Genomic DNA, 13,951 nt, shown 5'->3' with positions numbered 1-13,951 from the left:
TTTCCAAGAAATCACATGGCTGTTGGTAAAAGTGCCGACTACAACCACTGGAGCGCTGTTACTCTGCTTTAAAGGATTAATCACAGCTCAGGGTTGAGATGTTTTTTTATTAGCTGACAGACGATCAGTTTCTGCCCATATTTGTTCTCCGAAGTCTAAAACTGACACCAGATCAGTGTTTTAGTATTACCTTTGTTCATAAGGCGGGACTTCCCTCAACTGATCATGTGATGTGTGTTTGATTGAATGCTTTGTCTTTATCATTAACTGAGGAAACCGCAGTCATTTGTCCTGCAATATGTTGCACTTGCCCAACTCCCCAGGGGAAGTTAGGGGATTTACAAAAAGAAAGTGGGGTTTACCTGACTGTAAAGTAATACAAAGATCTCTCTGCACAGTTTAAAATGGCCGCACACTGTTGATGAATAGTTATTTTTACCTCAAACTAAACAGTATATCAAGAATATAACTTATCTGAATGGCTTTATTCTCCAAGATCAATAATTGCACATGACTTTTCGAGACTTTATTTAGCAATATGGGTACCCTGTCTATTTTCTTCTATTCTAAGCTATTTAAACTCATCTGTCAAACTAAATGAGATGAAGTGTGGGAAAAGAAGCTACATCGGTATCATTTCTGTTTTGCTTCATGCTGCATCAGTTCCTTCATTACTTTTGATTTAAGGAGGAGAAGCGAAGCAAGTATTATGTTACAGTGAAGCGAATCTCTCAAATGGCTCTTTCTCTTCTTAAAATGATTTTCACTTTAGTTCTTTTGTGTTGGTGATTGTACCAATCAACCAAAGTGTGTCAGGGACAGAAAATACAATACTAAATATACAATAGGTTTAAAATGAAAAGTTGTTTATGCTGCTTTATACTTCTACTACACTACATTTTTGAGATAAATATTGCACTTTTTACTACATTACAGCTACAGATATAGTTACTAGTTACTTAACAGATACAAATATTGTACATAAAAAACAAATAATCAGTTCATAAATTATTATAAAAATTAGACTAGTGATTTCCAACCTTTTTGCCTGTGACCCCTTGGAGTATTTCCACACTGTTGTATCAGTACTATTGCTTAAGTAAAGGATCTGAATACTTCTCCCACCACTAGGATAAAAACCTGTTCTAAAATATTTTACAGGACCTGTTGGAAGGAAAAGATATCGTGTAATAAGGGCACAAGTTTGATTAACACAAACGTCATTAAATCTTCATCCACAGCCAACTGTTCTGTTAAAGTATCCTCAGTGAAGACTACCAAACCAAAACCAAACTACAAACTGTTGCTCTGGATGGGGTCATCAGTCAAATGCCTAAATGGTAACAAAGTCATTACAGAGGAACATGCATATACGGCCCAGTTTTTGCCCATACGTCAGGCTGTGTGGCAGGTGTTTTGTATCATATCAACTATATCACTGTGACAACTGCTGAAAAATAATGGTTTGGCCGAGCCCGGGCCGCCTCTGATTATTCAATACAGTGAAGAAAGAAAGTGAAAGAAAGATAGAAGGGACTTTCCAGCTTGGCAGATATGGTGCTGAACTGGTTTGACAAAAGCTTCTCGCCACATATGCACATCCAAATTCACATACACACACATAAATGTATAGCTGCACACTGAGGTTTGAGGATGCACATGTCATTTCTATTATACCACATACAGCCACAGTGTCATTTGAATGATCTTTTATTTGCTTTATTGCCTTACATTTTCTAACTTTCTATGCACGCTGTCAGCCATTTTGTGTTCAGGTTTTTAAAGTTCTCACCCTAAGATGGCGGCAACTGTTGGCTTATGCCTTTGAAACCTGCAGTCGGCACACAATTGCTGATAGAAAGCAAGCTAACAAGTTTCCTGATGAGTCACTGTGCCGGATTCTATCTCCGAACTGTCAGTTTTTTTAAGAACAATGATGAATACATTTGTTTTAGTTTTTTTCGGCTGCACCACCACACATTTTTATTAATCCATCCAGGCGATTTTATAAACTTTAAAAGTACCAACAGTAAACATTTTACCCATAGAGAAGCATGTACTCCTTCATTAAATGTTAAAACATGAAAACAAATTAATCTAAAGTTAGGAGACATAGGACATGCAAGCAAAGTATAGGGACAAACATTTCTTGAAATTGAAATGTTTTAAATATTGTATTGATAAATAATACATGGAGCTGTTTTAGTGTAACATACTAATGCCAAAGTGTCCTGCAGTTTGGGTCTACTTTTCACGTCTCCATATTTCCAACTCTAACTAACTCGTCTGTGTCACGTGACTTCAGTCACCATTTTGTGGCTGCACAGACATCTTGACAAAATCGTGACATACTGTGTGTTGTATAAGCCAAGCCTGATCTTTCTCGATAGAGGGAGTTGGTGTTTTGACATAATGCCGCATATTACTCCACTGTACCTTTGGTGTTTGGCAACTTTCCATAAAGCCTCACTGACAGAAAGAAAACATGTTGGTAGTCAGGGACTTTACAGGACGGCTCAAACAATAAAAACCAACCCCCACACACCAAGCTTTGATGTACTGCATCCCACAGTAATGTATGAATCTCACCAAGCCAACTGGGCCTGTATAAAACTCACACTGAATTCCCACAGTGGAAATAAAAGCTAAACTACATGCAAATTCTTGCATACAACATAAAATATTGCTCTTTAATTGCATTTTAATTTGTCCTATGAATGTGTTTGGTGAATAGAATTAATACATACAGTATGTGGCACAAGGCTTGAAAAACATAATCGAAAACATTCAGATATGGTTTTCACGTTCTAGCAGGGATCAACTGAGGTCACTGACTATGACATACCCATGAGGCAACCTTTGACCCCTCTGGTAATAAATGAAGGTTTACGGCGTCAACTGTGTGCTGTCAAACTTTTATTCATTGTTACCAAAAACAAGGACATATAAAAAAAAAAAAAAAATATATATATATATATATATATATATATATATATATATATAGAGAGAGAAGAAGTGCTTTTTATATCCATCCATCATCATGTCAGTTGTACAGAATACATACATTTTCTGGAAAAAATAACATTCATCCATATTCTTTCATTTTCAATATACCTATTTATAAAAATAAATATTTACATAAACTCCAGGTTCCATTTGTATCAGGTTAGCTGCTGTTGGTCCTGCTGTCCAACACGTGCAGCACAGCAGAACATTTCTCTCACAGAAAACATGGCGCTGCAGCATCAGCTCAGTGACAGCAGCGTGTCACTGTGGTGACTTTCCCTCGGTGAAGAGCTGCTCTCTCAGTTTGTAGTAGCTCCCCTTCCTGTCCATCAGCTGCTGGTGAGTCCCTCGCTCCTCAACTCTGCCGTCTCCGATCACAACAATCTGATCTGCCCTCTCGATGGTCTTCAGCTTGTGAGCGATCACCAGCAGGGTCTGGTTGGGACAACTAGCCAGGGCCTGCTGAATCTGTGCGGAGTCAAATTTACAGAAATATATATTATTTCAGAAGAATCATTAAGATTTCATTTTTATAGGCTACGTAAAGGGATATATAAAAGAAGAAAAGAGTAAATAAGGAGTTACATAATTTCACCAGACCTACATATTGTCACCTTCCTAAAATAATGGCCTAAGTCATTTTTTCAGGTTTTTCAGAAAACACAAAAAACTGAACAGCCTAAATCACACGCTTGACATTGGCCGTTATAATAAAGGTGTAGAATCACATGACCTGTTCAACTGAGGATGTAGGGAATTTTATCAGTGGTGATTTAGGCAAAAAATGTCATTTTTGTCAAAATATGACTTAGGCCATTATTTTAGGAAGGTGACGATATGCAGCTTTGCACTTCAGTAGCTCGTTCAGAAACATATAAATACTATAGAGCTCGTTTGAAGGACTAAAATTGCAAAAATGAAGGACGCAACACATTTACTGAGAATGAATATGACTGTCAGTACACAGAGTATGCATGCAAGACTAGTGACCACGAAGTCAACAAACAGGCTTAATTATGTTACTTCAGATGGATTATATCACATTTCTTCAATATTGGTCATAAAATACTGTATATAGTTTGTTGTTCGACTTTTCTAGGTGGATACACTTTTAAAGGAAGCACAGCACATTAATCTTTTCCGAAGCAAGTTTTCTTCCTTCTCGAGCTTTGAGCTCTAAGCAATAAAAACGTGATAAGTTAATTTGTGTTCATCAGGTCTTGATTATCCTCCTGGAAACTCTAAGGAAGGCATGTACTTTATATTGCTTGGTTTTATTACGGCAATTCTCAATTCTTGATTAACTGGACAAAGAAGGATATGTGAGCAAATTTTTACACACACTTCCTGTATCTATGAAATACTAGCACCTATTTTTGAGGCCACAGGTGAACACCTGCAGACAACCCTTCAGAATGTATTCCCCTCTGGTGATGAAGAGTCTTCAGGTCATCATCCACATTTAACTCACTATTCCACTGTCTTAAAAGTTGTGACTTTATTACCTTGTTTTCACTCTCTGCATCCAGAGAGCTGGTTATTTCATCCAGAATGAGGACCTGTGGTTGTCTGACCAGAGCTCGAGCAATGGCGATCCTCTGCTTCTCGCTCTCGGACAACTGGCCGCCACGCTCACCCACCTCTGAGAAATGGATATTATAAAATCATAACGTCCTAGAGGTATGCTGAGCACCAACCCCCCAAAAGACCCCAAGTCCTATTTTTAGCCTTTATTATGCACAAATTAAATCTACATACATGTTTAAGATAACTAAATAAAAAGTAAAACATCTTGCAAAGCAGGTTTCTATACAGGCATTCAGACATGTAAAACAGCACAACAGGTAAAAACGTTACCTGTATCGTAGCCTTTTTCCAGCTGATTAATAAAGTTATGGGCGTTGGCTTTGCGTGCCGCTTCCTGGATCTCATCCAATGAGCATTCATCAAGCCCGTAGGCGATGTTGTCTCTGATGGAGCCGGAGAAGAGCACAGGCCCCTGGCTCACCACTGAAATCTGTTAAAAACACTCTCATCAGCTTGACTGAATGAATAACTCATGTTATACATATAAAAGCAAAATTCACACTCAAATCTTCGGACACATTTAGATATATAATGAATATAATACAACTACTACTAATAGCTTGATGGTTTTAATTAAATAATAGTATTATCTCACTGATTAGCTCCCAAAGAGAGGCCATGAACATTATGCATTTATCTAGTGTGTTTACCCCACACTGTAAGAAAAACATCTGTAGAAAAAACAAATAAATAAGTTTATGGACATTCTTGTTAAAAAATCTAAATATGCATTCTTAACACAGTCTAAATTGTCTAAAATTGTTATCTATGCATTAGGCCCATTATTCAATATGTAATCGAAACTTTCTCCCTATGCTGCTTTCAGGACTGTTTGACTATTTGAAAAACAATTTAAACACAGATAACAGACGAGAGAGGAAGAAGAGAGTGGTGTGCATCATCCGAAAAAGCAGTAATGATGAATTACCTTCTTGTGAAGGAAACGGTGGTCATAGGATTTCAGTGGTTTATTGTCCAATAGGATTTCTCCACTCTGCTGCTCATAGAATCGCTCAAGCAGACTCGCACAGGTGCTTTTTCCTTTTCCAGATGGACCCACCAGTGCCGTCATCTGACCTGACTTCAGCTCCAAAGAAAAGTCCTGAAACAAGAAGATAACCATGAACACAGAAAATCAAGTGTCTGTGGTTTACTATACATATATAGTTTATAGGTAGCTGTATATACTTGGGAGGGAAAACCTGTTAAATAATGCCCTTTTGTTTGTCACTTTCTATAGTTTGCAATATTCTTTTCAAACTTTGTTTCATGAAATGTCCAAATTCAAACAGAGAATTACTCTTGTCTACCTGCCGGTCAGACCTCACCTGCAGCACTGTTTTGTTTGGGGATGCAGGATAGGCAAAATTGAGATGGCGGAAGCTGATGTTTCCCGTCAGTTGATCAGGTTTGAGTGTTCCCTCCGTGCTAACCTGAGGTTTTCGGTCCAGGTACTCAAACACTTTCCCAGCAGCCCCTACCGAGTTCAGCATGTCGCCAAAGATGTAGGCAATTGTCTGGAAGATGGCAAACATAAAACTGATTACTTAATAACACATGTTTTCATTTATAGAGTCAGAGGTGCAGTATGTTAAATGAAAATATTTTTGCAAGCACTCATGTGTTTAGAAAAGTGTAGGATAGGCACGGTTTGCTTAAAAGCTAAATGAGCCAATGGGATATCCTTCCTGAGAACATGAAAGCTCCATTCTTTACTCTTCTTTTGAAAGCAATCTCAAAATATTTCTTTCTTCTTTATATTATATTTTAACAATGAGTAAAGTGTACGTGTGTACTTATTAAAACAGAGCAGTAGTATACCCTGATGTTTTTTCCGAGGTCTGATTGGTAGAGGATGAAGGAAACCAGGTTGCCAGTTGTCATCTGTCCACTCCGGATGAACAGCCTGCCGTAGTATAACATAAAGACCTGCATGCCCAACCCTGTCATCTATAGACACACATGCACACACCGGGGAACAACAACTGTTAAATGGGATTATAAACAATGATATGATCAACACTAGGCTCCATGAATTAAAAAATAAAAAATCTAATAAAATTACAAACTTCTCACCCTCCGTGCGAGTAGGTAAACAGCCCTGACAGTGTCCCGACGGGTCTTGATATTGTGTGTGTCCATCAAGCGGTCATCATAGCGACGGGCCTCATGTTTCTCTGTGTTGAAGCTCCGGACAACATGAATACCAGACAATACCTCATTCGCGACTTCATTAGCCAGGGCCATTGATTCCTGCATTGCCAGTGTTAGCCGCTAAGGACGGAATAAAAAAGACAATTCTTTTATTTTTCTATCTTACTCCATCCATCCATCCATCTTCGTCCGCTTATCCGGTGTCGGGTCGCGGGGGGAGCAGCTCCAGCAGGGGACCCCAAACTTCCCTTTCCCGAGCCACATTAACCAGCTCCGACTGGGGGATCCCGAGACGTTCCCAGGCCAGGTTGGAGATATAATCCCTCCACCTAGTCCTGGGTCTTCCCCGAGGCCTCCTCCCAGCTGGACGTGCCTGGAACACCTCCCTAGGGAGGCGCCCAGGGGGCATCCTTACCAGATGCCCGAACCACCTCAACTGTCTCCTTTCGATGCAAAGGAGCAGCGGCTCTACTCCGAGCTCCTCACGGATGACTGAGCTTCTCACCCTATCTCTAAGGGAGACGCCAGCCACCCTCCTGAGGAAACCCATTTCAGCCGCTTGTACCCTGGATCTCGTTCTTTCGGTCATGACCCAGCCTTCATGACCATAGGTGAGGGTAGGAATGAAAACTGACCGATAGATCGAGAGCTTTGCCTTCTGGCTCAGCTCTCTTTTTGTCACAACGGTGCGATAGATTGAATGTAATACCGCACCCGCTGCGCCGATTCTCCGACCAATCTCCCGCTCCATTGTCCACTCACTCGCGAACAAAACCCCAAGGTACTTGAACTCCTTCACTTGGGGTAAGGACTCATTCCCTACCTGGAGAAGGCACTCCATCGGTTTCCTGCTGAGAACCATGGCCTCAGATTTAGAGGTGCTGATCCTCATCCCAACCGCTTCACACTCGGCTGCGAACCGATCCAGTGAGTGCTGAAGGTCACAGGCCGATGATGCCATCAGGACCACATCATCTGCAAAGAGCAGCGATGAGATCCCCAGCCCACCGAACTGCAACCACTCCCCACCCCGACTACGCCTCGATATCCTGTCCATAAATACTACAAACAGGATTGGTGACAAAGCGCAGCCCTGGCGGAGGCCAGCCCTCACCTGAAACGAGTCTGACTTACTGCCGAGAACCCGGACACAGCTCTCACTTTGGTTGTACAGAGATTGGATGGCCCTGAGAAGAGACCCCCTCACCCCATACTCCCGCAGCACCTCCCACAGTATCTCCCGGGGGACCCGGTCATACGCCTTCTCCAAATCCACAAAACACATGTAGACCGGTTGGGCATACTCCCAGGCTCCCTCCAGGATTCTTGCGAGAGTGAAGAGCTGGTCCGTTGTTCCACGACCAGGACGGAAACCGCATTGTTCCTCCTCAACCCGAGGTTCGACTATCGGCCGAACCCTCCTTTCCAGCACCTTGGAGTAGACTTTACCAGAGAGGCTGAGAAGTGTGATACCCCTGTAATTGGCACACACACTCTGGTCCCCCTTTTTAAAAAGGGGAACCACCACCCCAGTCTGCCACTCCTTTGGCACTGCTCCAGACTTCCACGCAATGTTGAAGAGTCGTGTCAACCAGGACAGCCCCTCCACACCCAGAGCCTTGAGCATTTCTGGACGGATCTCATCAATCCCCGGGGCTTTGCCACTGTGGAGTTGTTTGACTACATCAGTGACTTCCGCCTGGGAAATCGACGACAATCCCCCGTTATGCTCCAGCTCTGCCTCTAACATAGAGGGCGTATTAGTCGGATTCAGGAGTTCCTCAAAGTGCTCCTTCCACCGCCCTATTACCTCCTCAGTTGAGGTCAACAGTGTCCCATCCTTACTGTACACAGCTTGGATGGTTCCCCGCTTCCCCCTCCTGAGGTGGCGAACAGTTTTCCAGAAGCACTTTAGTGCCGACCGAAAGTCCTTCTCCATGTCTTCTCCAAACTTCTCCCACACCCGCTGCTTTGCCTCTTTCACGGCAGAGGCTGCAGCCCTTCGGGCCCTTCGGTACCCTGCAACTGCCTCCGAAGTCCTCTGGGATAACATATCCTGGAAAGACTCCTTCAGTCGGACGGCTTCCCTGACCACCGGTGTCCACCACGGTGTTCGTGGGTTACCGCCCCTTGAGGCACCTAAGACCCTAAGACCACAGCTCCTCGCCGCAGCTTCAGCAATGGAAACTTTGAACATTGTCCACTCGGGTTCAATGCCCCCAGCCTCCACAGGGATGCACGAAAAGCTCCGCCGGAGGTGTGAGTTGAAAGTCTGTCGGACAGGGCCTCCTCCAGACGTTCCCAATTTACCCGCACTACACGCTTTGGGCTTACCAGGTCTGTCCAGAGTCTTCCCCACCCCTGACCCAACTCACCACCAGATGGTGATCGGTTGACAGCTCTGCCCCTCTCTTCACCCGAAAGTGTCCAAAACATACGGCCTCAGATCAGATGAAACGATTATGAAATCGATCATTGACCTTGGCCTAGGGTGCTCTGGTACCAGGTACACTTATGAGCATCCCTATGTTCGAACATGGTGTTCGTTATAGACAATCCATGACTAGCACAGAAGTCCAACAACAAACAACCACTCTGGTTTAGATCAGGGAGGCCGTTCCTCCCAATCACGCCTCTCCAGGTGTCTCCATCATTGCTCACGTGTGCGTTGAAGTCCCCCAGCAGAACAATGGAGTCCCCCACTGGAGCCCCATGCAGGACTCCACTCAAGGTCTCCAAGAAGGCCGAATACTCCGAACTCCTGTTTGGTGCATATGCACAAACAACAGTCAGAGTTTTCCCCCCCACAACCCGCAGGCGTAGGGAGGCGACCCTCTCGTCCACCGGGGTAAACTTCAACGTAGCGGCGCTCAGCCGGGGGCTTGTTAGTATCCCCACACCCGCCCGGCGCCTCACACCCTGGGCAACTCCGGAGAAGAAAAGAGTCCAAATCCTATCCAGGAGTACGGTTCCAGAACCAAGACTGTGCGTAGAGGTATACCCCACCAGATCTAACCGGTAGCGCTCCACCTCCCGCACCAGTTCCGGCTCCTTCCCCCACAGAGAGGTGACGTTCCACATCCCCAGAGCCAGCATCTGCTGCCCGGGTCTGGTCCGTCGAGGCCCCTGACCTTCACTGCCACCCATGTGGCAGCGCACCCGACCCCAGCGGTTCCTCCCACAGGTGGTGGGCCCATGGGCTGGAGAGATGGGAGCCACGTAGCTTGTTCGGGCTGTGCCCGGCCGGGCTCCGTGGCAAACCCGGCACCAGGCGCTCGCCCGACGAGCCCACCGTCTGGGCCTGGCTCCAGACGGGGCCCCGGGCTTCCTCCGGGCAGGGTCACTCCATCTCTACCTTGTTTTTCCATAGGGGTTTTTGAACCATTCTTTGTCTGGCCCCTCACCTGAGACCACTTTGCCTTGGGAGACCCTACAAGGAGCACAAAGCTCCAGACAACACAGCCCTCAGGTTCACAGAGACACACAAACCTCTCCACCACGATAAGGTGATGGTTCACGGAGAAGTTTCTATCTTACTAACTCAGCTAATTTTTTATATAAGTAAGGGCAAACCCGAGCCCTGTACATTGGGGGCAGGAATAGGGTTAGGTATCGTTTGGATTTTTACGATTCCGATGCTGAACCGGTACTTTTATAATGATTCCGGTTCCTGAACCGATTCTTTTAAATTATTTAAATTTAACAATATATTAACACTTTAAAGTACTTAAATATATAATAAGAAACCCTAAGTCACCTAAGTCACCTAACCCAAAACTACAATAATTTAACAATAAATAACAGTTACACTATTAACAAGTAACAACAAACACTTTCGACCGCTTCGCTTTAGGCATTTTAAATGCACTAAAAGCTAGCTAGCTAACGATAGACTAGCAGAGCAAGTGTAATATGTTTACTAGCGATCATGTGCAGTGAATGGTTAATATGCTTTTACGTCTGTTTTGGTGAGCCCAGAGGGAAAATATGGCATTTTAAAAGTAGACTACATTTACGGTAGCTAGCTAACGGTAGACTATAAAGAAAGTGTGATATTTTTACGTCCGTTTCGAAGCGACAGAGGGAAAATATTTCAGTCTACACATTAAGTGGAACCGAAACGAGGAACCAAAATTTGCGTTGTAATCCGATCCGAATACTATCGGTTGCATAGAACCGGTTCCATAGTGGAACCGGGTTTCGGTACCCAATCCTAGGCAGGAAAAAAAACATTTTAATCTGATTAAACATCTAAAAAAACTATTGGCATTAGAGTCACAGAAGATAGGCACAACAATTGTTTAAATATTAGTTTTCTCGAGCGCCATTTGACTTTTGAAAGACATAAGGATCTATATGCAAAATCACAATTGTTTAATCAGTTAAAATGCCTAAAATAGTTTATTGGTAATGGATATCATAAACATATGAATCTGCCTTTTACCTGGTAGTGTGTGTCATAGATGTTCTGAATGAGGCCAGTGATAGGCGTCTCCATTAATACGAGGAATGTGAGCTTCCATGAAAAATTCATCATCAGGGAGATCATGCCCAGTGTCTTGATGAATGTCCTCAGCAGCACATTGACGTTCAGAGCCACTGTTCTTCCCATCAAGGTGGTGTCTTTAGACAACCTGGACGTGATTTCACCTACACAAAAAAAATGAATAGAAATTATCATCTGTCCAGTATGTCTTGTCCTGTTACATCCCCTTTTTTAGTTTATCTTGTCTTGTCTGGTTCTGTATTGTTGTTTAGTTGGATTTACTATATTGTCCAATCTGACCTTCCTTGTCATTATTAATACAGTGTATTTGCATGTTATATAATAAGAGCCTTACCTGTCTTTGTGGTCTCAAAGAATCCAATTTCCTGTTTGGTCAAAGCCCCAAACAGCTTGACTTTCACTCTGCATGTGTATCCATTGATGGCACAAAGTAGGAGCCCCCCTCTGCAGCCTGCACTTACAGAGCTGATATATATCAATCAAAGAGAGAGTCAGTTAGATAGGCCTAGTAACTTTCAGCCACAGACACATGCTGGAGGATGAATGCGAAGGTAAAAGACATTACCCCATACCTTCCCAGAGAGTACAGGCCCATGAAGAGGAGTGCAGATATGAATTCATTTGGTTGGTACTGACTGCTGAGGATGTCAATGACTCTCCCAGTGTAGAACGGGATGAACATTTCACCTGAGAAGAGACACACAGGTAATACATAATCAGACACACACAGAGAGATGAAAATACATCAGCCATGAATATCAACATAAGGTTGTCATCATTGTGAGTGTGGTCCTGTGTATCCCAAGAGATAGATAGATAGATAGATAGATTGATAGATAGATAGATAGATAGATAGATAGATAGATAGATAGATAGATAGATAGATAGATAGATAGATAGATAGATCTTTATTGTCAATGACAATCTGTTTAACAGCTCTTCAGCAGTGTGCATAAAAAAATGATAAATAAAACAAAGTAAACAGAACAAAGACAAATAGAGAAAATATGAATAAAAGCAAAATATGTACACGTTTCTTAAATAGTAAAACACAAGTAAAGCAACTCTTTTAAGGCTGGAGTTTGTATTCCAACATTGAGACTCAAATGTAAAAAGAAAAATGTAAATAATGACCTTGACAGTGCTTTCAAATGTGTTGTTGATAATTGACCATTATCAATCTTCAATTTTCATAGCATCTATTTAATATTGAATTCATCATCATCATCATCATCATCATCATCATCATCATCATCATCATCTTCATCCTCTGCTGTACTTACACAAAACAGCCAGCGTCAGGAACACAAGCCCTCCAAGCAGCAGCAGATAGTCGGGTTTGTACAGGTGGAGGACTCTCATAAACAGCACTCTGGCTTTCTGCTTCTTCTCTTTACCGGCGGCAGCATCGTCGGTGTCCGGGATGATGACTTCCCAAAACAGTGCACCGGCCAGCGACGCTCCGGTACACATCAGCCAGCAGCGCATATCCGCCAACATGCCACATTGTGTCTCCTCATGGTAGAGAGCGTTGGCTCCGGTCTCAAACACCGCGGGCAGCAGACTGTGCGCCGTTATAACACGAACCAGCAACGGACTGAGGTCTCCGAGGATGAGCAGAGTTACAGCAATGAGTGCCAAACACCGGAGAGCCGCAGAAACCCAGAGACGCACAAGGTGTCCAAACACGCTATGCGTCACTACACATCCCGATGCGTAAAACAAGGAGAGGTCGACGCAAACTGCTAAAATTAAAGCAGCTGTTCTGCGGGTTACTGAAGTTGTATTGTCTGCCATTTCACAGCAACACTCGTCCTCGTATGACCTGCTCTGTCGCAGACCAGTGTTCTAGTTTTTATCCACTTTCAGTTTCATTTTCTGGCAAAACCAGGGGCTTCCCTGAACCAAACCAAAGGATTCCTAAACTATGTGAATCCCTCAGTTTAAGAATTATTTGTAACGTCATCATCTTCTTCTTCCTCCTAACTAACCACCTGGATGAAAACTGCATTCATAACATCAAGTGTCAGCATTCTCATAAAAAACAGCATAGTAAAGTGAGAAACCAAAAAGTTAATCTTTCAACACATGGCCTTTAATTATTTTTAAATTTCCCACAATTGACATTAAATCATGTTTTGCTATGCCATGTTAGTGTATTTTCACAATGTATGTCAATTTAATCATGCTTTTAATTATGTTCAGACAAATCCTGTAGGCAGGTGACAAACCATCAATAAGTATCTTAATCTAAAAACACTCTGACATTGTCAGAATAAAAGGGAGACATAATCTTCTGGTTGTGCACCAAATTTGACTTTCACTTTTTGCTGATAGGGTGTCAGACTGAATACCTGACAGACAACTGCTGCTGCTGTTGGAGAAAGTGTGGGCGTGTTTCTGTGGGACTAGTGAGGATAAAGGAATGTCAGGGGTTCTCCTAGACTGTTAATATACAGACTATGGGGGGTTCTTCAGGTTTTGTGAAACGAAGGTGCATTTACTTCCATTTGCTTTGCCACTCAGGACAATTAAAACACAAACTGGAGCCATATGGACTAAAAAATTGGTCTAGCAACAAGTTTAAGAGAAGGAAGTGACCTGATGGCTAGAGACCATTTGATAGACACATGGGCAATTTCCACATATACCTCTGTAAAGCTGTCCTGAACTTGGTGAAGGGACAGAGCTCACAAA

General features: G+C 42.9%; 1 protein-coding gene across 1 annotated transcript; it reads right to left on the bottom strand.

The window, feature by feature from the left end:
• Positions 1–3,100: 3,100 nt before the first annotated feature.
• On the bottom strand, positions 3,101–13,096 carry LOC114567980 (antigen peptide transporter 2). The gene is made up of 11 exons (XM_028597298.1): positions 12,538–13,096; positions 11,827–11,941; positions 11,589–11,719; positions 11,192–11,397; positions 6,670–6,867; positions 6,415–6,543; positions 5,922–6,110; positions 5,522–5,695; positions 4,864–5,023; positions 4,512–4,648; positions 3,101–3,474 (listed from the first exon to the last, which is right to left on the bottom strand). The coding sequence occupies exons 1-11, from the start codon at positions 13,049–13,051 to the stop codon at positions 3,268–3,270; spliced, it is 2,160 nt and encodes a 719-aa protein (XP_028453099.1). The 5' UTR covers positions 13,052–13,096; the 3' UTR covers positions 3,101–3,267.
• Between the last annotated feature and the right edge of the window lie 855 nt (positions 13,097–13,951).

This window comes from Perca flavescens, chromosome 14 (assembly GCF_004354835.1).
Source record: "Perca flavescens isolate YP-PL-M2 chromosome 14, PFLA_1.0, whole genome shotgun sequence".
Taxonomy (NCBI): Eukaryota; Metazoa; Chordata; class Actinopteri; order Perciformes; family Percidae; genus Perca; species Perca flavescens.
This window is presented reverse-complemented; position numbering and strand designations above follow the sequence as displayed.